Below are 26,402 nucleotides of genomic sequence, written 5' to 3'. Positions count from 1 at the left end.
CAACTGCCCAGCAAACTGTTTCAAAATTGAATGGGGAACTCATCCAGCCCTGGTGCTTTGCCCATCTGCATTAACCGAATACAACCTCATGATCTCCTTCAACCCAAACACCTCCTGTCCTGCTCCACCTCCAGGAAGATCAACCCATTCAAAAATTGTCTCATGATGAGCCCCCCCACTGGAGGGTCTGATTTGTACAACCCACGGTGGAAGGCCTCAAACACCTCATTAGCCTTCTCGGAGGCAAATCTATCCCGTCACCCGAGTCCTTGACTACAACAATCTCCCGGGAAGCTGACTGCCGGTGAGCCGACAGACAACTGAAAGTCCCCCCTCGAGCGACAGAGCTGGGTCACCGCGTTACCTGTTGTCAACAACTCAAAACTCTATTTGCAACTTCTTTCTGTCTGCAAATAACTCCGGCGTCATGGCGATCGGGTTCTGGCAGGCCAGGTCGAGAATGAAGTCCACCAGCCTCTGCCTTTCCACCTTCCCCAGATTTATCCCCATCTCCCCCCACCAACCACTGTCTTCAGGGCCTCTCAGAGCGTGCATGGCGAGACTGCCTCGTTCCTGTTGAACTCAACATACTCCTCAATGGCAGAGGATACTTGCTCACAAAACTCTTATCCATGAGCAATGTCGTGTCCCGTCTCCACAGGGATCTCTGAGAGTGGCCCAGCTCCAAACGTTCACCAACATGTGGAGCATGTTCCGATATAATAATCAGCAAGGACCCTGCCCCCCCCCTCACCCCAAGGAGAAGAGACCTACCCATCACAAAGACGTCTATTCATGAGCAGACCCTGTGGACATGAAAAAACAAAGAAAACTCCTTATCCCTCGGAAACGGAAACCTCCACAGGCCTGCTCTCCCCCCCTCCCCCATCTGTTCTATGAAGACCAATAACTCCCTTGCCACCGCAGATTGACTCAGATTTAAGACTTGACCTATTCAGTCTAGAATTCAAATGTCGCCCCCCCCCAAACTTGTCACAAGTAGGCTTACATTAACATTGCAATGAAGTTACTGTGAAAAGCCCCTAGTCACCACACTCTGGCGTCTGTTGGGGTACACTGGGGGAGAACTCAATGTCCAATTCACCCAACAGCACATCTTTCGGAACTTGTGGGAGGAAACCGGAGCACCCGGAAGTCAAACCTGGGACCCTGGTGCTGTGTAGCAACAGTGCTAACCACGTGCTACCGTGCCACCCATAAAATGTATGATTTACATATCAGAAACATGCAAGGGGTAGGAAGTTAGCCGTCATTCCATCAAAGGCACATTTGCCAAAAGAACCCAACAAAGATGATTGAGAGAGTTGGGCCTAGAGGGTGTTCTAACGCAAAATAATCTATTTGGGTATACACAGTGGCATTAAAATTGAACTCAACTAGCTGAGTTTCTGAGTTTAAGTTTAATTAATACTGATTTACACAAAGGCAATCGACCTAATTCGCCATGAAGCGCTGCAGCACAAATATCTATGACTTCTCTGAGCAGTACTTTGCCAATGTCAATGAGCGCATGGCTATGGTATCACTATCGCTATGCAAACCCTGTATGAAGGAATCCTTCACCATGTGTGTGGGAAATTTACTTAAAACCGGTGGTAGTAACTCACCCAAACATTTGATCAATTTAGTTCATGGTGAGCAGAACCAGTCATAGATGGGAAGTAAAGGGACATCACTTTTGTGCGTTTTGAGCAACCCATACATAAGGCGCAGTGAGCCAGGGGGACGAATCCTATCATATATATCACCTGGCAATTTATTGCATTTACACAAGTCCAACAAGCATTTGTTCAGCCTGCTTTCAAGCAAGACTGACTCATCATTGCGAGTGGTAGATTTAATGGATATGAATTTGGACCCATCATTAAGAATGGTATGCATTTTGTTGATGTACTCACTCTTTTTAAGGATGACTATTCAGTTGGATTCACAGATATGTATGACTGCATTGACCTCGAGACCTCGCAATGCAGCCAAGCAGTTGCCTTGCATGTGAAAATTGGCCAAGTCTTTCAGAGATCCGTAAAATGCGTTTGTTAGATCAGCTAGGCAAGTTTTCAAGGATTCAGCATCTTCTGTGGACTCATTTGTGGCAGAATAGGTGAGAGTACAGGAGGTCAAACTCATCTTGGCAGTTAACAGTCAGTCATCAGTTAGCTGGTGCATTCTCCATGGCAACGCCTCTACAAATCAGATTCACTTGCCAACCAATCAGCGCTTTCTTCTCATGAAGCACAAATTGCTGCTCCCTTAACATTTGGTATTCTTGCAAATACCCTCATAAGCGCAAGACAAAAAGCTCTGACGTGTCCGTTTTCAGCAATAGCAGGGAATCCTACTCTGGCCATTGTGAACCATTGGAGACTGTAAATGTAGCAGGGAGACTTCCTCTGGCCACCGTGAACCAATGAGATTGTAAATGTAGCAGGAAGATGTGCCCTGGCTGTTGAGTCTGAATCATATTAAGCCAATGGTGAAATTAATGCATGACCTATTTCTAATTAAGAAAAACAAAACTGCAAACAGAGGAAGTCTTTTACGCTCTCAAGGTGGTTCTTTTAAAAAACGAATTCACTAATGGGTGCCAATCACAGGACCTTTACCCATCACATCTCCATTGCTACTGTCTTGCAAGTGTCATCCAGAAATATTCCCACAGTTGAAGAAGTTACATAACAAAATGAACAAAAGCATTTTTTGTGTCTAAAGTACCTTTCCGGTGAATCATCTTTATCTTTCTTCCTGAACTTGTTGATTGTGTCATCGATTGTGGTTCCAATTTTATCGCTGATCTCCCCCAATTTTTCACTGAATGGGAAAACACCTTTATTGCCTTTGTCCCAGTCATCATCCCACCTGGATTTCGGCTCAGAATCGTACCGATCACCTGCATAACAAGTACAATAAAACAATATCATTTCAGCTAATGCAGGCATGCTACAGCAGTTGTCATTTATTAGGTCACCAGCAAATGCAAAAATTTGTTGAATCAACAGTTTTATTCTAGACTTGGAGGAACACATCAATATTGCATAACCCATATACCCATAACAATATTAGAAAGCTGAGAAGCTACCAGTGATAACATTCACAAACCAAACCTAGTGGTGAATGAAGGTGAACAATTAAACAACCAAAGGATGGACCAGGCTAAATAAATATCCCCATCTTGAATAAGTGAGTCCAGCATGAGTCAATGACAGGACTGAAGTATTTGAGACCATCGTCAATCAGAGGTACCAAGTGGATGATGAACCTTCACCTCTTCCTGAGGTCTGACCATTAGAGAACCCAGTCTTCAGCCAATTTGATTCATTAAATGTGATATCAAAAAATGGCTGAGCACATTGGATGCAGCAAAAGCTATGGACCTGGCTGTGGTGCTGAAAACGTAATGCTTCAGAACTAGCAAACCAAGGTACTTCACCACAGCTACAACATTGGCATCGACCTGACAATTGTCCCAGGTAAGTCCTCTACATAAAAAGGACAAATCCAACCCATCAGTCTGCTTTCAATCATCAGCAGTGATGGAAAATGCTATCAATAGTGCGATCAAGCAGCACTTACTCACCAATAGTTTGTTGACTGAGTTTGGGTCTGGGGACTCTAGAAAGCACAAGTCAGAATTCTCCACTTGCCTAGATGAGTACAGCTCGAGCAACACTCAAGAAGCTCAACATTATCCAGGACAAAGCTGGTTACACAAGAACTTGGAGGAGTAGGCAATTCAGCCCCTCGAGCCTGCTCTGCCATTCAATGCAATCACGGCTGATCTCATCTCAGCCTCAACTCCTTCTTCCTGCTCGCTCCCCATAACCCTTCATCCCACTACTAATTAAAAATCTATCTATCACCTCCTCCCTTGTTCAGCATTCCATCTACCACCTTAAATATTCACTCCCTTCACCAATGGTATACCATAGCAAAAATGTGCACGGTTGACAAGATGCACTGCAACTCATCGCCTCCTTTGTCAGGACATTCCAAACCCACAACTTCTACCTGGCAAGGCCAGGTCAGCAAGTGCATGAGAACATGGGTATCCCCTCATTCAAAGTTTGTCGTAACTGTACTTTTCATTTTAGCATAGTTAGCAAACTAGGGATATTCTCTGAATAGCCAGCAACCATTTTGTTTTAGCATAGTGTGCTTTGCTGCCTTCCCAGAACCACACAATGGCCACTTCCCTGTCAAACTCCAACACTTCCCGACCACCCTGTTTGCCACATCCCTCCAGCCCGCAGCCTCCAATTTTGCTCCCTCCCCTTTCCCTGGTCCTGTCTCACAGCGAGGGCCCGGGAGAGGGAGGTGGCGAGGGAGGCAGCAATTGGGTGGTAATTTGAAATTACTAAGTGTTAGTAATTTGCTAAGAGGCGTTTTGCCAGTTAGGTTCAAGGCAGCAATTAGGTTTTTGATGCCAAAATTACAAGTCTGGAACCTAATCCTTATTACAAGTTTTCTTATAGGAATGTTATTTCTGTTCAGCACATTTTGGTTAGCACCCAATTTATTCTTTTATTCTTTAAAAGGAACAGTGTGCTAAATGAGGGATGACCGTACAGCCACCTGCAAGCTCTTCTTCAAGTCACACAGCATCCTGCCTTGGAAATATATTGCCATATCTTCATCGTCACTGCATCAGAATCTTGGAATTCGCCATCAGACAGAACTGTGGGGGTAACTTCACCAGATGGACTGCAGTGGTTCAAGACAGAGGCTCATCACCATCGCCTCAAAGGCAGTTAAAAATAGATAACAAATACTGGTTATATAGGTGACACCCACAACTAATGAACAAATTAAAATAAAAACAATGCATTTATTTATTTGTTTGTTACTTTCAGTGAAACATTAGCCTTGAAACAATGGGTAGATGGCATTGTGAAACATTGCTGACAAAGTAGTGGTGTGAGAGAATATGTATTGTTCATGTTGAGCTCAATAAGTAATTTCTGGTGTATAAATTACACCACTAAAGTTTTCACAGTATTAATGTAAGCCTACTTGTGACAATAAAGATTATTATTATTATTATATGAACTGGATGGTATTGGGGGAGGGCATTTAAAAGTATCTATAAAGCACAAAAATTATTAACTGAACTCAGTAAACAGTCTCACTTAAATGCTTTAAGCTGGTTCTGTACTGCTTGACCCTATCATGGTACAATGTTCTCTCATCCTAATTCAATTTTTCTGCCAGCCTGATTATGGAGCCATCTAACAGGGGAAGAAAGTAAGTGAATCTTATGAATAATTAAGTAAGTGACATTGTGGGGAACTCGGAAAGACAGGCTAAATTTGCAGCACAAATCTAATCAATTATCTCTTATTGCTCAGTGCATGTAATCTAGACACAAGTGAGTGTGCTACAGTAAGTCTCGTTAAGATAATACACAGTACTATCTAGGACAGAATAAATGCCAGCAATCGTCACTTCACTGTAATGTGGCAAGAAACATGGCTTAGTGAAATGTTGTGAACATAGCAGTCCCTCCTGCTTTTTCTTCCCCTTTCCTATTTCTCTCTCTCTCTTTCCCCCCCCCCCCCCCCTCCCCCCGACCAATGGCAGCATGTTTGCTTAACAGGTTTCTGTATTAGCATCACAGCTCAATCAAGTGGCCATTCCTCATGTCTGAGAATCTACTGGCTGTTTTACCGTGGAGTGAACAAAATTCTATTCAAACCTATAATCCATAGACATATTCCAGTTGGATCACTAGATCATCATCATCAGGAACCATGGATGATTTTCTCATTCCACTGCCTTGTGGTGCAGAAGCCACTCAGCAAAACACAAAAATCAAACCTATGCCTCATTATCACTAAGAATTAACATATTGTCGACTAAATGGATTTACTCAAAGCTGAATTGGCCAAATGTTATGAACTTGCATGGTTTGGATGGCACCAGCAAAAGGTCAAAAGTAGTTCAGTCCATTTTTAATTCAACATCCAAGAAGAACAATCCTATCAAATATAAATTTGATCCATAGTTAACAACTTTGAACCCATCCCATCTTGAGTCTTTCAAGGATCTACTTCCAATTTTGCATGCCGTCCCTTGGCTATATCATCTGAAAACAGAGGCATGTAACTTCCTCAGAGTGGCAATCTGCAGTGGATTGCCACTCTTGCCAGCATTACCTACACTAGAATTCCGAAGCCCATGTCCTCCCGAACCTTACTCCCTCAGACTGGTTGAGTCAGGAGCAGCGAAGTGCGCCTCCGGCTGCATTAGATGCAGTAACTGAGGTGCAGGGAGGCAATAAGCACCCCCGTTTCACTGTATTAGTTGCCATAAAAGAGGTATAAAGGGAAAATTAAAGGTAAGTGGTTCAGAGCAGGGGACGTTTGGGTCGGACCAGGGGTGGGGCTGTACTTCAGATTAACTATCAGGGTAAAACTGGAGAACTATCCAAAGTTAGCAATTTAAATCGCTTGTCACGGGAGGGGCCGGGCGTGCACTTCAGACTGGGTCACACCGGAAAAGGGGGCGGGTCCTGTGTAAGGCTGGGTCGCCGTTTTTCAAAGTTACTCTGGAGTTGGAAGTCATTTTTTTCCTCTCTATCAACTCTTTCAGAGAAACCATCAAGGTAAAACTGACAAAATGGTTCCCAGACTAACGCAATTGTCCGGAGGAAGTAGCATTTCTGGGCAACTGGAATAACCTTCCATGGGAACATCCTAGGATTCCCCAGCATATGGATTACGAGGATAGGGTGGAGGCATGGGCTTAAATAGGGTGCTCTTTCCAAGGGCTGGTGCAGACATAATGGGCCGAATGGCCTCCTTCTGCACTGTTAGGATTCTATCATTCTATGATCATTGGGGTACCCCCTAAATGCAACACCAGGGAACAAGGAAGTTATGAGCTACAATTCCAGATTCTATATGTAAACTAACAAACCCCAACTCTACCTCATCCGTAACCTCTCTGAAATCCTCTTCTATCTCCGATGTGCCAATGCTGCTAGTCCATTATCTTGTGCCAGATGAGTAAAAATCTTGAAAGACCAACACTAACTGCCTTCAGTCCCCATAATCAAATCCATTCCCTGGCCACCAAATCCATTTCTTTCCCTGGTCACTATCTGAGGCTGTACTGGATTTATTCCCCCTCATCTATGCTTGATTATTCCAATTTTATCCTCGTCAGTCTCCTATCTCCTACGCAAACCTGAGCTCATCCAAAACTCTATCACGTGTATCTTAAACATAATGAGGCACAGAAATAGGTTATTTCAGTCCTACTATTTCAGTACAGCAATCCAATCAGTCCTATTCCTTCACTCTATCCCCATAGCCCTATGAATTTATTTCCCTCGAAGTTTCCTTTAGAAATCACTCGTCACCACTTCCACCACCCTCAGGCATTGTGTTTCAGATTGTTAACACTCTCCACGTAAAAAAGTTCATTTGCACATCCCCTTCAGTCTCTTTCATTAAACATCTGCGTTCATCAAGCTACATTGGTTCCCTGTCCAACAGTGCAGTGATTTCAAAATTGATATCCTTGATTTCAAATCCATTCATTGCTTCACACACCTGTGTCTCTGTACAGTAGCTCTATATAGAGGGCTCTGTGTAGCCTTCTGAATTCTTCCAATTCAGGACTCTTGTGTATCGCTAAATTCAATAGCTCCACTGTTGGCCTGCCTAGGCCCAAAACTTTAAATTCAAACCTCTCCAGTTCTCATTGAAGCTGCTTTTTAAAGATTTCCTTCCTGACTGTGCTTATCACTTGTCTTAATATCTCATGTGGTTCAGTATAAAACTTCGTTTTGCAACATTTTACCATGTTATAGGCACTACATAAATGTCACCTTTTTCATGTTTGACTAATTTGCTTGGGTGCCGCACAGAAGGTTAATTCACAAGGTGAGGTCACATGTGATTAGGGGTAACTTATTAGCTTGGATAGAAGACTGGCTGACGGACAGGAGTCAGAGAGACGGGATAAATGTTTTTTTTTTCTAGTGGGGTGCCACAGGGTTCAGTTTTGTGACCCAGCTATTTAAAATCTATATTAACAACTTGGATATAGGGACAGAAGGTTCTGTCGCCAAATTCGCAGATGACACAAAAATAGATGGGACAGTAAGTTGCAATAAGGAAATAAGAACCTTACAAATTAGGTCGGCGCAACATCGAGGGCCGAAGGGCCTGTACTGCGCTGTAATGTTCTATGTTCTAAATGGATGTAGATAGGTTAGGAGTGTTGCTTGTTCTGGGTGAGTGTGCTTAACACTCAATTTGGCTCTGTTTCTTTACTTAGCTCTGGAGTCGCCAGGTATCGTTAAGATACCGCCACAAGTTTCAAGGTGAAGTTCAAAGCAATAAAACCATACCAATTAGTAAGTTCAAACAACTGAGTTTATTATAATACAATTATAAAACTGCCCATGCACACGCTAAGAGGATTAAACTATTCCTATCGCTAAATAAACAAATGCTTATCTCAAAGGAACTGCCGGATGAGGGGGGGGGGGGGCAAGGCCTCTTGCTCTGGTCTGCAACTTCAGGTTGGTATAGGTTAAAAAGGGGTCAGGAGTGTCTATCTCTGGTAGCGATCATTGTGAGACACTTACTTGCTGGCGGCTGCTGTCCCAAACCTCTCCTCTCCTCGTTCAAGCTCTTCTTGGCAAAAGCTGGTCGAGGTGCTGGTCCACAGAGGAAGGCTGGTCAAGGAGAGAGGAGGGCTGGACAAGAAGAACGAACTAAGTGTGGGACCTGTCTTTTATAGGTCCCAGGGATCCGCGCCCCTTTGGGCGGACCCCTTTACCTGCTCGGAATCGAGTGGGTCTCTTCCCAATCGATATGTTTGAATCCCCCCAATACTGAGGCTGTTCCTAGGCTACTGGGCGGGCTTTCAGGTGCTTTGTTTTCGGACCCCGCTGGTGCCGGGGTGTCTGGTATCCTATACAATGTTGCAGTTACTTCCCCATTTGTGTCCTCTGGGATCGTTCCATTACTATGTTAACTATCCCGGAGATTGCCTCATTAGTATGCGGAATGTTCGTTTCGGTGCTGTCTGCTCCCTTAGCAGACAGAATCCACATTTGCTTGGTGCAGCCTGCTGGTGCTGCAAACATTGTCCATTTTAACCTGTATGCTTTGCGTTCCTCCATTTTGTATTTAGGGAATGGCCAACTTCGGTGGCTACAGGAGAGTGGGCCAAAATGTGGCATATGGAGTTCAATGTGGATAAGTGTGAGGTCATGCATTTTGGTTCGAAAAAATGGAAAGGCAACTTATCATCTAAATGGGGAGACACTTCGGGTGCTCCGATGCAGAGGGATTGGGTGTTCACACGCATGAGTCACAGAAAACAAGCATGTAGGTGCAGCAGATAATAAGGAAAGCAATGGAATGTTGGCATTAATAGCAAAAGGAATCGCGTATACATGTAAGGAAGTGTTGTTGGAACTATACAAGGCATTGGTAAGACCGCACCTGGAGAAATGTGCACAGTTTTGGTCCCTTATTTGAGGAAGCTGTAATGGCTTTGGAGGCAGTTCAGAGGAGGTTCACGGGATTGATTCCCGAGATGAGGGGTTTGTCGTATGAGAAGAGATTGAACAGTGAGTTGAAAAAATGAGGGAGATCTCATTGAGGTATACCCAAGATGACAAAAGGTATGGATAAAGTAGGCGTGGACTGATGCTTCCTCTTGTGGGGCATTCTAAAATGGGAGGTCACAATCTTAGAATAAGAGGTAGAAAATTTAAAACAGATTTAAGGAAAAACTACTTCTCGCAAAGGGTTGAGAATCTGTGGAATTCACTACCCCAGAATGGGGTGGACGCAGGGGCAGAGTAAGTTAGACAGATTTTTAATTGGTAATGGGTTGAAGGGTTAAGGAGAACAGGCAGGACGATGGAGTTGAGGCCAGGATGGGATCAGCCATGATCACATTGAGGGTGTTAGGCTCGGGGGGCTAAATTGCCAACTCCCGCTCCTGCGTCAAGTGTTCTCGGGAGGAGATGCTCTAGCTGATTTCACAATCAAGCTCCTGACCTGTAACATTGTAGGTAGCAGATGAGGAACATATCAACCAGGATAGAATGGCGGAGCAGACTCAATGGGCCAAATGGCCTAACTGTACTCCTATATCTTATGAACCTTTTTTGTTGAGTTGATTTAAACCACTTCTTGTCTGCTGCTATGCCTCTGTGGTTCAAGCAACTCCGGAAGATTAAATGTTGGTTACACTTATCTTCCGGAGTTTGTGTTGCAGAACAAGGCCAGCAGCGCGGGTTCAATTCCCGTACCAGCTTACCCAAACAGGTGTCGGAATGTGGAGACTAGGGGCTTTTGACAGAAACTTCATACTTGTGACAATAAAATATTATTATTTGCCATTTAATAGGTGGTAGGTCTTTTTTTGGGTTGTTTGGTGTCACATATCTAGCAACTCTCGTAGACAACACTGTCTCACAACAATATACAAGTATCTAAATAATCTCTTTGCTCAATCATAATCACTACATTCTCCAAATCTACCTCATCTCTTTCACTCTTTTCAGCAGCTGTTGGTGTGCTTTATTATGGACCTTTGCCCTTAACCTTGGTTTCTTAATAATAAGAACTCCGTCATTGTGTCTTTTTTTATGTTGACTTACTGATTCGCAAGAAATATTAGTCCTGCCCAATCTAGCCTTATTGCCAAAAGGATTTTGTACACAATGGGCTATCTCAAGAATAGAGATTTGGCAGTTCTTGTGAAAAAATGTCAAAGTCAACTGAAACCATTTACTAAAGCAGATAAAAATAATGATCAAACCACAGCCGAAATAAATCAATTGCCACACTCTGTATTTGCACGGACCTTAATTAGTCATTGCACAAGTCCACAGAAACAAATGCGCACGTTATCATCATTTCGGTGGATGCAGTTGCTCATTAAGTGATAAAAAAATAGAAATTAGCATTAATAAAAAATTGTCTTTGAAAACTTAATTGTATTGAAGGTTGATAGATCCCTGGATCTAATGAGCTACATCCCAGAGTGCTGATGGAGGTGGATATGGATGCATTTGATGGTTATCATTCAAATTCTATAGGTTCTGGAAAGGTTCTTGCAGACTGCAAAGTAGCAAATGTAACCTCACAATATAAGGGAGGAAAAGAGAACATGGAGAACTACAGAATTGTTAGCTTGACGTTAGAAATCTATTATAAAGGATGTGATAATCAAACCCTTGGAAAACAAAGGTAGAATTGGGCAGATCAATATGGATTTATGAAATCATGTTTGACAAACCTATTGCAATTTGGAAGATATTACCTACAGCATAGATGAAGGAGAACTAGTGATGTGGTGTATTTGGACTTTCAAAAGGCTTTTGGTAAGGTCTCGTGCTGGAGGTTAGTAAATAAAATTAATACACATGGGATTGGAGGTAACATACTGCTAGGATTTAGAATTGATTAACAGTCAAAAAAGTGAGCAGGGATAAACCGGTCATTCTCAAGATGGCAATCAATTACTCGTGGGGTATCGCAAAGATCAGTGTTGGTGCCATAGCTGCTCACGGCCTATAGAAATGATTTGGATGTGCAAGGAGGAGGTTCAAGAGGACTCGAAAAGATGAAATGTATGGGCAAGAACATGCGAGATGGAGTATAATGTGAATAAATGAAAAGTTATCCACTTGGACGGCACAACAGCATAGTGGTTAGCACTGTTGCTTCATTGTGCCAGAGTCCCAGGCTCGATTTTGAGCTTGGATCACTGTCTGTGCAGAGTCTACACGTTCTCCCTGTGTCTGCATGGGTTCTTCCGGGTGCTCCGGTTTCCTCTCTCAAATCCCGAAAGACGTCATGTTAGGTAAATTGGACATTCTGAATTCTACCTCTGGGTACCCGAACAGGTGCCAGAGTGTGGCGACTCGGGGATTTTCACAGTAACTTCAATGTTAATGTTTGCCTATTTGTGACAATAATAACAATTATTATTTGGATTTTAAAAATTGAAACGTGATAGGTTGGGAAGTGCAGGTGTCCAAAGGGACCTGATGTCCTTGTTCAGGGGTCATTAAAAGCTAGCATGCATGTGCAGCAAGCAATTAGGAAGACAAGTGGCATTTTGGCCTTCATAGCAAAGGATTTTGAGTGCAGGAGTAAGGATGTCTTGCTGCAATTGTACAGAGGTTGATGAGACCGCACCAAAGTATTGTGTACAGTTTTGGCCCCTTAACTAAGAAAGGATATATTTCCCATGGAGGGAGTGCAACAGAGGGTCACCAGGTTATTCCCTTGAGTGGCAGGGCTGCCTTATCAGAAGAGCTTGAGGAAGCTAGGCCTGTATTCTCTAGAGCTTTGAAGATGAAAGGTGATCTCATTGAAACTTCCAAAATACTTTCAGGACAGGACAGGATAGATGTAGATAGGATGTTTAATCTGGTCTAGAACGGAGGTCACAGTCTCAGAACAAGGAATAGGACATAGAATATAAGGATGTGAAATCTGGAGGTCCAATTACCTTTGCATGAGCCTGTTTTTTTTTGTTTTTTTTACACGAAAAAATAAGCTGGCCTCTGCAAAACGTATTTAAGTTTGTCAAAAGTTAAGAGAAACTTTTTATCTTGTAACAAAATTACTCATCCACGTTAGTGTGCAAATACACATGATTCCCCAATCAAGTCTGAGAGATCATTATAACGGTAGAAACTAAATTGACAGTTTACAACTTTATAATTAGAGATTTCAAACTAATAAAATAATTACCAGAATGCGCAAGTATAATCCAATTTCCAGTTTCCAATAGAGTAACAAAGCTGCACCATATAAATTCCCAAAAATATTTAAATCCAACATAACCCTTTAAAAACAATAGTTAGAAACATTGTCATTTCTATAAATTGAGCCTTTCAATTTGAAGAGTGGTCAGGATTGAGCATTCAGGATAGCAACTCTTTTGTTTCAATAAATAATCATGGCTGGAAAATACCAACACAAAAACCTAAACAAATAGCCTCTCTATTCTTAATGCTTATGACCTATTGGCAGATAAATCGAGAATCAGACCACCAAGATCTGTTAGCATGTGCAGTCTGAAGTAATGAGAACATTCACATAACTATTATACATGGTCTGAAGTTCCATGAAATGCATCCAAGCAGACTCAAAGATGAAAGCACATTTGACAGGCAAAATCACCCAAGACATTTCACAAAATCATAACCAATGGGCTAGACAGTGGATCATGGGGATAGACTTCTAATTTAGGAGATAATCTTTTTTTTAAAAAAGAGGTAATCAGTGTTATGATCACCTTACTACTTTTTTTTAACTCTTTCTGAACTATCTCAAACCAGTTCTCAGTAGAGTTTGAATGTTCTTTGTTCATTTGCTTTTCTTCTAACTACATCTTGGGCAGTAGCACCGACAAGAATTTTAAATCAGAGTCTCTGGTCATTGACTCAGATCACTATGCAATTTCAATATTTCTGGTTGACAATTCATAATTTCCAATTCTGCAAGCACTTCAGTTGTTTTCTTATTGCCCATTACTGACTTTGATGCATCAGTAATAATATTATTTGGACCAGTTCATCACTCAACTGTATCAGTATTCCACAATGAGTTTCGATTCACAAGAACAACTTCCGAATTGAGACACTCCATACCATCCATCTTTTCCTCCATTTCTTTAATTTTGCTTTGAAGTTCAACAGTCTCATTGTTCTTTTCACGTCGAAATTCTAACAGTTCGCTAGTTTTGCTTTTTAATTCTGTATTCAACCAATTATTCTGATTTACCAAAATCTCAGTTCTTATTTACATAGAACATACAGTGCAGAAGGAGGCCATTCGGCCCATCGAGTCTGCACCGACCCACTTAAGCCCTCATTTCCACCCTATCCCCATAACCCAATAACCCCTCCTAAACGTTTTAGATACTAAGGGCAATTTATCATGACCAAACCACCTAATCTGCACGTCTTTGGACTGTGGGAGGAAACCGGAGCACCCGGAGGAAACCCACGCAGACACGGGGAGAACGTGCAGACTCCGCACAGACACTGACCCAGCGGGGAATCGAACCTGGGACCCTGGCGCTGTGAAGCCACAATGCTATCCACTCCAGGCATTTTGCATGATACTCGAGTACTTCTGATGCTCGAGGTTCACCACATTTTAACTGAAGATCACCTTTGCCAAGTTTGCTTTTTCAAGTTTTCCTTCAATTCAAATCCTGTTAAATGTTCTACTTTTCCTGACTGATTGATTATCAATTGTTCTCATCAACTCTCTTTCTTTCATTAACAATTTCCTGTTTCATACATGAACGTTGATTTTGGGTGTTAACCAAGTTTGCCTTTGATTGTTGGTTTTCTGCATTATTGTGTCTCATCATTCTCCACAGTAGTTTTCAAAAGTTTAAAGATCATGCTCAACTACCTTTTATAATACAGTTGTCAGGGCAGCACGGTGGCACAGTGGTTAGCATTGCTGCCTATGGCGCTGAGGACCTGGGTTCGAATCCCGGCCCTGGGTCACTGTCCATGTGGAGTTTGCACATTCTCCCCGTGTGTGCGTAGGTTTCACCCCCACAACCCAAAGATGTGCAGGATAGGTAGATTGGCCACTCTAAATTGCCCCTTAATTGGAAAAAATAATTGGGCACTCTAAATTTATATTTAAAAAAATAATAATAATAGTTGTCATCGCCTGCACAAGCCAAATCGTTATCTAGGATGAAATCTATTCCTCCAATAGCTAATTTAGGAATAATTCCCACTGCAACAATTCTAAATTATTTCTTAAATTAACTTTACACAAAGAAACAGGTTCATCCATTCCGTTAATATTTCTTATTAATGCTTATGCTTTTACTTCCACAAAACTCCTGGAATACAAATTGTATCATCAGCTACCATCAATGATTAATCTGCTCCTGTATCTCTGGTTTACTTATTTTATTCGACGAGTAAGAGAAAACTTCTCCCTTTGAAGCAAAACATCCAGAACCTCCAATAGTCGGACTTCTTTCAGCACCACCAAAAATATTATTTGAACTATCTCGAGATCTATCCCCCTTTCTCACTGATTCTGGAAAAGCATATTTACCACTGTCACCGTTTTAACAGCCATTTCTTTTTCAGATGCTTCCTTTCCTACTACTACAACTGGTCTTCCATTTATATTTCAACAATCTTCCCGATTATGTCTCGCTTTGTTACAATGAAAACTCTTCGGCCTCCGAATGTCACTTCAACCCTCAACAACTTCCTTTTTGATCAGAGGTGAAATTTCCTGACCATTCCCAACTGTTTCATCTCTTTCTTACCTATTTGTTTTCTTTTCTCCTTCCCACTTTCTTTCCTTCTCATGCTTAAAAGGATGAGGGAAATAAGGTTTGGTTCTATGGACAATTTGGAATAATAATCCAATTCTCTTGACTGCCCAGAAGTTTTAATTTTTTGTTCCTCAACACGAGTCCTATTAACCAAAGGAAATGAATCTTTAAACTCTTCGAAAACAATCACCTTTCTAAGACTTCATATGTTTTATCTATCGTTACTGCCCATATCCAATGGTCAAAATTAGTTTGCTTCACCTTCTCAAATTCAATAGGAGTTTGTGCAGGTTGTTTTCTTGCATTTCAAAATTTCTGCCTGTATGCCTCAGGAACCAATACAAACACACGAAGGATAGCTTTCTTTACTACATCATAATCTACAGATACAATGATGAACATACCTGACCAGCTCTACCTACCAGTCAACTTTGTAAAAGTAATGTCCAGATTTCCTTTGGCCATTTAGTTTGTTTATCTAACTTTTCAAAAGAAATAAAGAATGCTTCTGCATCAGTTTCCTCAAATTTTGGAAGAACTGGTATGAATTTAAACATTTCCTCACTAGGTTCATATCTACAATTACATCCATCCCTATCTGCTCTCGTGTCTCTGCTTTAACTTCCAACAATTTTAGCTGAAATGCTCTTTCTGTTTTTCCCTTTCTTCCATTGCTAATTTTTCCATTTCCAATTCGCTTTGAAAAGCTCTCCCTTTTTCCTCCATTTCAAATTTCTTCAGTTCTATTACCCTTTTGTAATCACATTTTAGCCAGTTCATAGAATTTACAGAATTTCATAGAATTTACAGTGCAGGAGGCCATTCAGCCCATCGAGTCTGCACCGGCTCTTGGAAAGAGCACCCTACCTCAGCCCATACTTCCACCCCATCCCCGTAAACCCACCTAACCTTTTTTGGACACTAGGGAATGGAGGGAGAGTTCAAATGTACTGAACTATGCCTGCATTTGTATTTGTATTGTTTATTGTTAGAAAATCATAAATGCCTTAATAAAATGTTTTTTTAAAAACAAATAATAAACTGCAGATCAAGTTTTACGATTTAGCATCAAGTAACACTTTTTCCGGGTTTTGCATTCCCAGACTGTATTAAAATGGCATCAGACATTTTGTCTACCTTTAAATCTACTGTCCACTTTAAATCTAGTTACCCCAATTAACTCTAATTCAGAATACTGTGTGTACTCTGCCTTGAATTCTTCTGAACAATACCTTGGGCTCTATTAAGCACTCCAGGCTTCTTAGACACATCTTCTGTCCCAATTCCCTGGTTATCTGGACTAAAACCTGTTCCTTGGGATGCCTGTATCTTTGCAACTCCTTTGTCCTGTGTCCTGTCCAGCTTCTCCTGGAAAAGTTGAGAGCCATTCACTCCTCAGGGACCTGGCTCAAACTGCTCTCAAATTATCTAAACTAAAACTTAAAAGCGTTTTAATCTTATAAGGACCTCCAGCTGTTAAGTAATGGCCACCTGCTTATGGCTTTTGTTTATTTTTCACATCGTAGTCTTCTCTAAGCACAACAGAAACCCAGTAGGTCCTTAACCAACCCCCACACGTACAAACACCTTTGTCCAGTATGGAGAGGTTTCATACTTTCAGGCGCAGAAACAGTAAATTAAACACACCTAAAACTGTACCTTATCTCTAATATTTGCCAAGACAAAAATAAATCCCTTAAAACTACCTTTGTTTTCCTAACAGTCAACTTTAGCTTACAACCCAACATTATCCAGTTTTCTAATTTGTACCCAAGTTATTTTTATTTTTATCAATTTTGGTACATGAAATTAACATTCCTACATGTGTTTTCCAGGCTGCGAGGGCAATGAGATGGCTGGCTATCTGATGCCAGACCATGGCTGATACTACTCTTTGGTCAGCTGCCCAGTAAAAAAATATTCTTCAGGTTTCCTCTACATGCCCTACAACCTTCCCACCAAATCCTTCTGGACGACTTCTTTCAGCAACTCCCAACATTAATCCAGCTACAATCAGGAAATTTGGCAAAAAAAAACAGATTTGGAAACATTGAACCACTACGTTTAAAAATCATGTAATGCTCCAGTAAATTGCAGCTCCAGTACAGTGCATCATCCTTCCATCTCACACATCAAATGATTAATGTGCTGGTTCCTGGTAACATTACTCATTCAAAAAGTGGAAATACAGACTGGCAGTCAAACGCAATTTCTATATGTAACACATATAGATAGTACATTTGAACAATGAATGTTTGCAAGTGTGAACTGTACTGTATTGCAGTAAGTGTATAATAGTTACTTTATCATCTATGATAATAGGAGTTAAACAAACTGATTTACATTAGAGATGCAGCATCCAAGTTCACAACTTGGTTAGGAGATTGGTCAAACATCAAATGCATTCTGCTAACTGCATGCGCAGGTGTAACAGGCTCAAAGGGCTGTAAAGAACAGGAGTACAGTGATGAACATATATTCGAAAATTACAACTCGGGGGTTAAGGAGTTAATGAACTAATTCAGCTGCATGTTTCTTCTGCACATCATATTCTATGGGTCATGTCATCTTTGCTCCTCAGCAAGCAAAGGTGTTCTACATAGAAATATCACAATCAAGATTGCCAACAGCACAACTAAGCCAAAAAGGCCCTTTTTCATTACTGTAAAATTATAGCTCTTAATTGAATTTTGACATTTTAGGTCCTGGGCTTCCATTTCCCTACTTTTTTCTTAGTAAAGTTTTCATTTTTAAAAAACCCATTATAATATCTAAATTAACTAGCGGAGAAGCATTTTTGTAATCACATGGTTATAACTATTGAAGAGTATATTAAGCTTAATAGGAATGACTCCGTCTCTCCCTCAGCATTGTGGGAAGCCCCTAGGCCTGTGGGACGAGGAGAGATAATTGCCTATAAGGCTCATCTAGATAGACCTGTGAGAGCAGAGTGGCTGCGATTGGTGAGTGCAATTTTGTGGTAGATCACCAATATTCAGATAAGCCTATCAAGAGTTTCTAGTGACTAGCAAGCAGCTGCCAATTCAATTTGATCTGGTGTCCACAGGGAAGGCAGTGGGCCAACCCAGCGGTGGAGAGAGAGAGAGAAGGAATGAGTTGGTGGCACTGTTAAGCCCCGAGGAACTTTTGAAAGGTATTGGACTGATGTGGGTTGGGGAAGGTCACCCGGTCCTGACAGGTTTCCTGTTGAATTTTATCAGAAGTTTGCAGGTTACCTGGTACCACTGATAGACACGTTCAATGATTTCATTGGCTTGGGCAAAATTGCTTTGCAGTGCAGTCATCCATCTCCTTCATTTTAAAAAAGGATAAAGACCCAACAGAAGGTGGATCGTGGAGGCCCATTTCTCTTTTAAACATGAATGCCAAGCTACTGACCAAGGTGCTGGTGCTGCGATTGAAGACGTGTTCCGGAGGTAATTGCAGAGGACCAGACAGACCTTGTCAAGGGGCAACAGTTGTCTGCTAAAATACAGCAACTGCTGAATGTTGTCCTCACCCCCTCTACAGCTTGTGAACCAGAGGATGATCTCAAGGATGCGGAGAAGGCCTTTGACAGAGTGGGAATATCGCTTTGAGGTGCTTAGGAAGTTTGGACTTAGGCAGAACTTTATTTCATGGGTTCGGCTATTGTATAGAACACCCAAGGCAAGTGTACGCACTACGCTTTGAGCTCGGGAGGTACTTTCTCCTGAATAGAAGTATGAGACAGGAGTGCCACTGTCACCACTCCTATCTGCATTGGGGATTGAATCCATGAACATCGCGCTGAGGTCGGGGATGAGGAGGGTGGGGAGCACAAGATGTCTTTGTACACTGACGACCTGCTCTTGTATGTTATGGATCCAGTATCTGCAATGAAAGGAATAATGAATCCACTGAGGAGCTTTGGCTACTTTTCAGGGTATAAATTGAACCTGGAGAAGAGTGAATAATTTCCGGTTAATCCCCTGGGAGGGAAGCCAATCTGGGGTATTGCCTTTTCATCTGGCCAGAGGTAGCTTCCTTTATCTGGGTATCCAGGTGGCCCATGATTAGTTTACGCTTCATCGGTCAAATTATACAAGTCTGGTGAGCAGAGTGAAGTCAGACCTACAAAAGTGGGATACCTGGCGGGCAGAGTCCAGACCATTAAGATGAACGTTCTTCCAAGATTTTGTTTTTGTTTCAATGCTTCCCTATTTTCCTCCCCAAGTTTTTCTTTGCCAGAATTAAAGGTTATTGACCTCTTATTTGGATGGGTAAGTCACCAAGAGTCCGGAGGGTGTTCCTTCAGAAGGACCGACTGTTGGGGGTCTAGCATTACACAACTTGCTCCTTTATTATTGGGCAGCCAATACTGAAAAGATGTTGGGATGGTTGGGGAGCCGAACGCCATATGGAGTCAGATGGAGGAGTGTTCATGAAGGGGTTCGAGTCTGCGGGCTTTTATGACGGCCTCGTTACTGCTCTCCCCGGCGAAGTATTCCTTGAACCCGGTAGTGATCTCTACTTTAAGGAAATGGAAGCAGTTTAGGCACCACTATAGATTGAGCTCCATGTCACTATTGGCCCCCATCTGCGGCAATCACTTGCTTGAGCCATCGAGTTTAAGTTATGGAGGGGAAACAACCTTGAGAACTTTGGGGATCTGATCGTGGAGGAAACATTTGCCAGTTTAGAGGAGCTCTCGGTGAAATTTCAACTGTCAGGAACACACTCGTTCCGCTATTTCCAGCTGTGCATTTTATCCAAAAGGCCTGTCCTACATTTCCTCAAGCCACACAGCCCACCCTGCTTAGGCAAATCCATAAAGCTGACGGACTCTGAGGGGGAGGATACTTTCAAATATTTGTGTAGATCATGTCAATGGAAGGAGCTTCACTGATCTGGGTGAGAGCAAAGTGGGTGGGGGACCTAGGTCCTATTCTGGATGAAGAGGTGTGCTGTGAAGTTCTTCACAAGTGAATTCCATTTCCTCCTGCACGCGGCTTAGCCTGATTCAGCTCAATATTACATAGAGCTCACCTAACTAAGGCAAGAATGAGTGGATTGTTTGAGGGACTGGAGGACAATTGGAAGCGGTTTTCTCGGGGGCCTGCTCACTGCACCCACATGATCGGGTCATGGCCTGGAATGGCAAGCTTTTGGGTATCCTCCTTCAACACCACATCAACGATTCTCAATATGGATCTGGAGCCTTGCTATTGGTGGCTACTTTTGGCATGTTTTGACTCGCTGGGACTGCAGATCGGGGTGAAGGCAGATTTTTGGCCTTTGCCTCACTGATAGCATGGAGGCCTCATTGATAGCACGGAGGCGAGTACGGTTGGGATGGGGATACTCTACTCCGCCTAGTGCCCTGGCCTGGTTAGGCGACCTTATGGAGTTATTTATCCGGGAAAACATCAAATATACTGTTGGAGGGTCGGTGGTGACCTGAGGTGGCAACCATTCATTTCCTATGAAATCATCACCTTGTGCGCGTGTGTGTGTGGGTGGGGTGGGGGGCGAAAGGAGGAGGAGGGGAGTTAGTATTGTTATCAAAAGATTATGATAGGTTGTGTTGGTCTATTCTTTTTTTCCTGCGTGCTATTACATTATACGGTGTACCATCAGTATGTTATTGATGTCCTATAAGTTGCAAATGAAAATGGCTATTGAGTCGGGTGATCAGCCATGATCATAATGAATGGCAGACAGGTTCAAAGGGATGAATGGCCTATTCCTGCTTCTATTTTCTATGTTTACTCCCATCATCCAGGCACAAGCCTAGAGAGCCTGGGTATTGGTAGGCTATTCAGCCTTAGAGATCCCGGACAGCCAATTGCAATAGTGTCCTTGCATAACATCCAGATTTCCACTTCCAGCAAGTACCACTGTATTTACTTAGCAGCACCAGTCCTGCAAGCATGCACTCACCCTTGCTGGGAAATGCAGAGAGGTGCAGGTCTGGTGGAAACACCTTAAGAGTAATTGGTATGTTCTGCCTATTGTAAACGCTCAGTGTTTGGGCTCCCAATTGCCACTTAAGAGTATTAAAGACCTATCAACTTGCATGGAACTATACCCATGTAGGTTAGGTTCGCATGAATGAAGAGGGAACACAAAAAGGTCAATTATAGCAGAGCCAAATGAAAAGTAAAACTTCCTCCACACTGCCTGGCCCTGATCTCAGAAGGCCACCCATCTTCTGCATCAGTGACATTCGTTCAAATTCTTACATCAGCCACTGTATCATATCCGCGTGACAATGGCAATTAGTTGTCAAATTAGAAGCAGCTCTGTGTTCTAAGTTCGTGTCCAGTAACATTCAAAGAGTCTGCCCATATATTTCATTCACCCTTAGGCAGGCAGCCCACAAAGTGGGTCTCATCAGTCTGGGCTGAATTTATAATAAAAAATGGAACTTATACCATTTCCAGATGTGTATCTGAAAGGCAAATTAGACAAATTGACTAAGCCAGCCAAAGCCTTTCCAGCATTCCCTGAACAGACAAAAACATTTTGACAGTTAAGATTTTAATGGTGAAGTGTTGCCACAATTCTATAGTTAGGAGAAAGCCTCGGTGTATCTATTTAATTATGCAGGTTAAAACACATGTAGAAGATTGTTTGGAATGTAGGTCAGAGAACATTTCAAAGTTAGGTTTGAAATCCACGTTTCGAAATGCAAATAGCTCAGCTATATTTTTATTCCTCTTCCGAATCCTTGTGGAACTTCCAAAACAAAAACTTGAAAGTTAGATGCTTAACATGTTCATCTTTTCTTATTTGCATTAAACATCTCCGTACTCACTATATCTGAAGCCTCCCAGACTGTCTGAAGACACTCCAATGTATTTGTCTTTGTTTTTCTTGGCTTTTTTCCGTTCTTCCCGTAAGCGATCATCATCCTGCACAAACTCCACCAATTCCTTCACCTTTTGTCTCACATTATTCCTTGGTCCTTGCCATTTTCATCTGAAGACAGCAGTGAAATTAGGTAAACAAGACATTCAGAGTGTAATAAATGACATCGCCAAATAAACAATGAGATAATATGAAATATGCTCATCAGGTGCCTGGGTTATTATCTATTTATAACAAATATATAATCACCGTCTATCCAAATATATGTTCTAAGGATAATAGCATGCCAATGAGTACGGTTTAAAAATCAATACTAGAAAATAATAGCATGATAGCAGCATGAGGCTGGTGAAAGTTTATGCCACTAATACTCTACTAATACTCGTGCTGTCAAATTTCTCCACTTTACTCTGGTGAGGATGACTCTTACTGGACTGTAGGTGTACCTGCACGCCTGTTTTTGTTTGAGGCGTGAGCCTCTTTCCTTTAATACCCACCGGCTATTCTAGTAGAGCAATCCCCTAGTGTCAGTGAACAAGCACTTCCTAGCCAGAGTCTCTAGACAGTGATTGGAAATATTAAAACACTGGTTAGGTTTTCACTCCCTTAGTCCAGAGTTTTTGACACAATTTGTAACGTCCTTACTCCCAACATCAAAATACCAATTTCACACCTGTATGGGTTCGAAGCAATTTTAATACATGTCTTATTAATATTTTTTAAACATGGAGCAATAGAAATTGAAGGGAAAATAGTATGATTCTAATTTCAGAATGAGAAAAGTGTGCCATGGCAGCTACATCAATCACATTCTTAAAGCATATGTATAATATTGGCTGCATTACTAATTACAAAAAGCAATAAATGACAATTTGTGATAAACACTTCTTTTCAAATTGAGCCATTGGACTTGCAATTGAACAGCTTTGTCGATCCAGCAGAATTTGTCCATATGAAAAAGACACCTGGGTTATTATTAGGCTGTATGCCTACATCTGACAAAGTCTATCAGTCTTCAAGTTTTGGCTTTAATGTCAAAACAATAAAAACATGGCCTTGTTGCCATTGCATTGTAAATATTATTTGCAGATATCCTTGCTTCTTCAAACAGATTAGTCTGTGTTGGTGCATAACCTTTCCTTCCTGTGTAATTAAGGCAATTTCTTTATGAGCATCACAGGGGAGTCATAGCTGTTGTGTTTTTTTTTTAAGAAAACCTGAGCACTCATGTTGTGCTAGTTGTGTTGTTATTACCATGTCCTTTCTGCGAGTTCTTGTCTTCGCTAATTAATACTCTAGGGTCCCCAAATCTCAGATTCTGTATACTTCAGATAGTGCCACCAGTCACATTCTAATTAGTGAAGGAAGCTGATCTACTGGCTGAGGTGAGTGACAACTCCGCTTGCTGTTATAATTTGCTCAAAGCTTTTTGTTTTGCACCCTAGTGCTGGAGGTTTGCTTACCGACGAAATGGTAGTTCTCCATCGACCGCAAATCGTAAATGTGTTCTCTGGCACTGGTAACGACTCGTTCTGACCCATTCCTTATGAGGTAAGCCAAAAGAAGCATGGACTGTAATGGGAGGAGGTGGAAGGAAAGAAAAAAAACGCACGATGAGAAAATTGTTTCATGTTTGTGAGAACAAAGTCACACCCTGCCACATTGCTATGATTGCTTTCTGCTTTAATAAAGTACCGTGAATGTCAGCAGTCAGTGGGAGGAATTCCCAGCACAAATCAAAATTGACAGCTGCATGATTAGTTTACCAACTGAACAGAACATAAATAAATTTGCCTTCTACACAAGTAAAAATTAAATACTAATTAGCAGCATTCTTCCGAGTCAGATGGTTAAAACAGTGACCTGGTCTGCCAATGAGTGATGCGCACAGAAAATATTAGCTTTATTTATAGCAACTGCAAAACATACTCTTCCACTTGACAGTGCCCTTGCACAATTTTGAGAGCACCATCTCCAAGACCCTTTCGCATGCAAAGTAAAATTAAATTTTAATATTTAAGAGTTGAAATCAGAGAATTATATTATAAAGAGTGTGACAGGAGATTTATGTTGTTACAAAATTTAATATCCATGAACTGATCTTTTACATCAGCACCATTTGGAGAGACAAAATTCTTTGTGCCTTCCTCTTTAATGAATGCTTTTGACCCCCCCCCCTCTAGACAAAGAAAGTAAAATTCACCATCAAACAATGTGTCAAACCTGCCACATAACGTAAACCAACAAATTATTTTTTGAATTATGAAGCACAAGATCAGCAGTCAACTAGTCATTAGGGAGTTTCGCTTCAGGTACAGAACTTCCTCCTAATATCGAATTTCATTACAGCTGACACCAAAAAGGAAAGACAAGCAGGTATTAGAAAAAAAATAAAATCTACACAGTGACATAATACACTATAATATTCTGCACTTCTGTTGCAACCTGTAGCCAAAACAGCTCGTCAAAGGATGCACAATAACAAACACAGTAGGAGGTTGAGGAAATACACACAGAATTGTCTCAGATCACAGTCTGCCATAATGGTCACTACATGCCTGTTCATAATCAAACATGCACAGAGAATGAGACACTTTCTAAACGCTAGCTTTGAAAGTTATTCTTTTGACAAGAGCGCAGCTTTGGTTGAAAAAAATAGGCAAAATATATGGCAATTTGAAAGGGTACAAACTAGAAATTTTTTAAAAGTACTCTCAATTATTTAAATGTAAAATTTGCATTTGAAAACAATCATCCTGTTGAGAGATTACAAACAAGGTAGCCTATAAATTAGGTACCCACCCAGATTCAAATAGTACTGCAAATCAATTAAAAAATCCTAACAGAACATATTTGCACATTGCACCGTATGTTGACTGACAAGTGTTTGAAAGTTTTTGAAAAATCCAGTAAAGATTTCACACATTAGGAGATAAATACTGTAAGCTCTGCATTTTCTTCAACAGACCAAATAATAGTCTAGAGCATTTGAACCTCGTTAATTACCATCTGCGGCTGTTTATCATCGTGTCTCAGCAGTGAAACACATTGGGGATTACTGCAGTTGTCTGTTACACTTACAGGAATATTAATTCCATGTTTTTATGTTATTAAGCAAAGGACACATGGGGTCATTGCTTCATGAACAGACTTTTAAAAACTTGTGCTAAAACACTAAATTGCATCTATAACTGGATAATCAGAAGACAGCAGTGCTTGGATCTAATGATTTACTTTGTGTATCTTGTACATATAATATATATATATATATATATACATACACACACACAAGTTTCAAACGCTCTATTCAGATCGGCTCAAACAATAATTAAAGATGATAGGATGCAATTAATAAAATTGTGATTTCTACAAGAATTAAGCATTATTAGCAACACTAAAAATTTCCTCGGGTTAGGATGTTAATGTCGTGACTTGAGTTTTTAAAAATGGATAATGAAACACACAAGTTCAAACACAGACAGTTATCCTCTTCCAACTCTAAACAACTGAATTTCAGGTTTTGAATTATCAGAGTTCTTTCTGCCTCCCATTTCGAAATATTTCAATCACCAATTTTTGACTGAAAATTATCCCAAAGTTCAATGAGGTCAAACACTCAGGTAGGTCAAATTTACTTGACCTCACTCTTAACAATTTATCTGACACATTTCCATTTGTTACACTGGAGGAGTGTGTCTCATCTGCACATTGAAGATACTGTCCATTGCGTTGTGTGGCACTTACCACCGTGCTAAACTTGGCATCCGAGGACTATCAGCACAACTGTTTTCAACCACAATCTGTAACTTCATGGCCTAACATATTTCTTACTCCACCATTACCATCAAGCCAGAGTAAACCTTTTTTCAATGAGGCATGCAGGAAAGAATGCAAGGTGCAGCATCAGGCATACCTAAAAATGACGTGCCAATCTGGTGAAGCTGCAACACAGTACTAATATGCCAGTTAAACACCAGGAGCATAAATAGAGAGCGCAAAGCAATTGCACAATTGATCAGATCAAGCTCTGAAATCCTGTCTATTATCTATCAGGTGCAAGTCAGGTGTGTAATGGAATATACTCCACTTGCTTGGATGAGCATAGCTTAACACTCAAAACCCTCATCCAGGACAAAGCAGCCCTCTTGATCAGCACCCCATCCACTACCTTCAACATTCACTCTCTCTTCCACAGGCACACACTAGCAGCAGTGCGCACC

General features: G+C 41.4%; 1 protein-coding gene across 1 annotated transcript in view; it reads right to left on the bottom strand.

Moving 5' to 3' along the window:
• LOC119965051 (clathrin interactor 1-like) overlaps window positions 1-26,402 on the bottom strand; it is a 236,983-nt gene that overhangs the window by 73,821 nt on the left and 136,760 nt on the right. Inside the window, 4 exon segments of the mRNA XM_038795287.1 lie at window positions 2,734-2,908; window positions 22,130-22,270; window positions 22,273-22,293; window positions 23,646-23,754. Coding sequence (XP_038651215.1) covers window positions 2,734-2,908; window positions 22,130-22,270; window positions 22,273-22,293; window positions 23,646-23,754 — 446 coding nt within the window.

This window comes from Scyliorhinus canicula, chromosome 4 (assembly GCF_902713615.1).
Source record: "Scyliorhinus canicula chromosome 4, sScyCan1.1, whole genome shotgun sequence".
NCBI lineage: Eukaryota > Metazoa > Chordata > Chondrichthyes > Carcharhiniformes > Scyliorhinidae > Scyliorhinus > Scyliorhinus canicula.
Note: the sequence above shows the minus strand (reverse complement) of the source record. Positions and strands in the feature narration are given on the sequence as shown.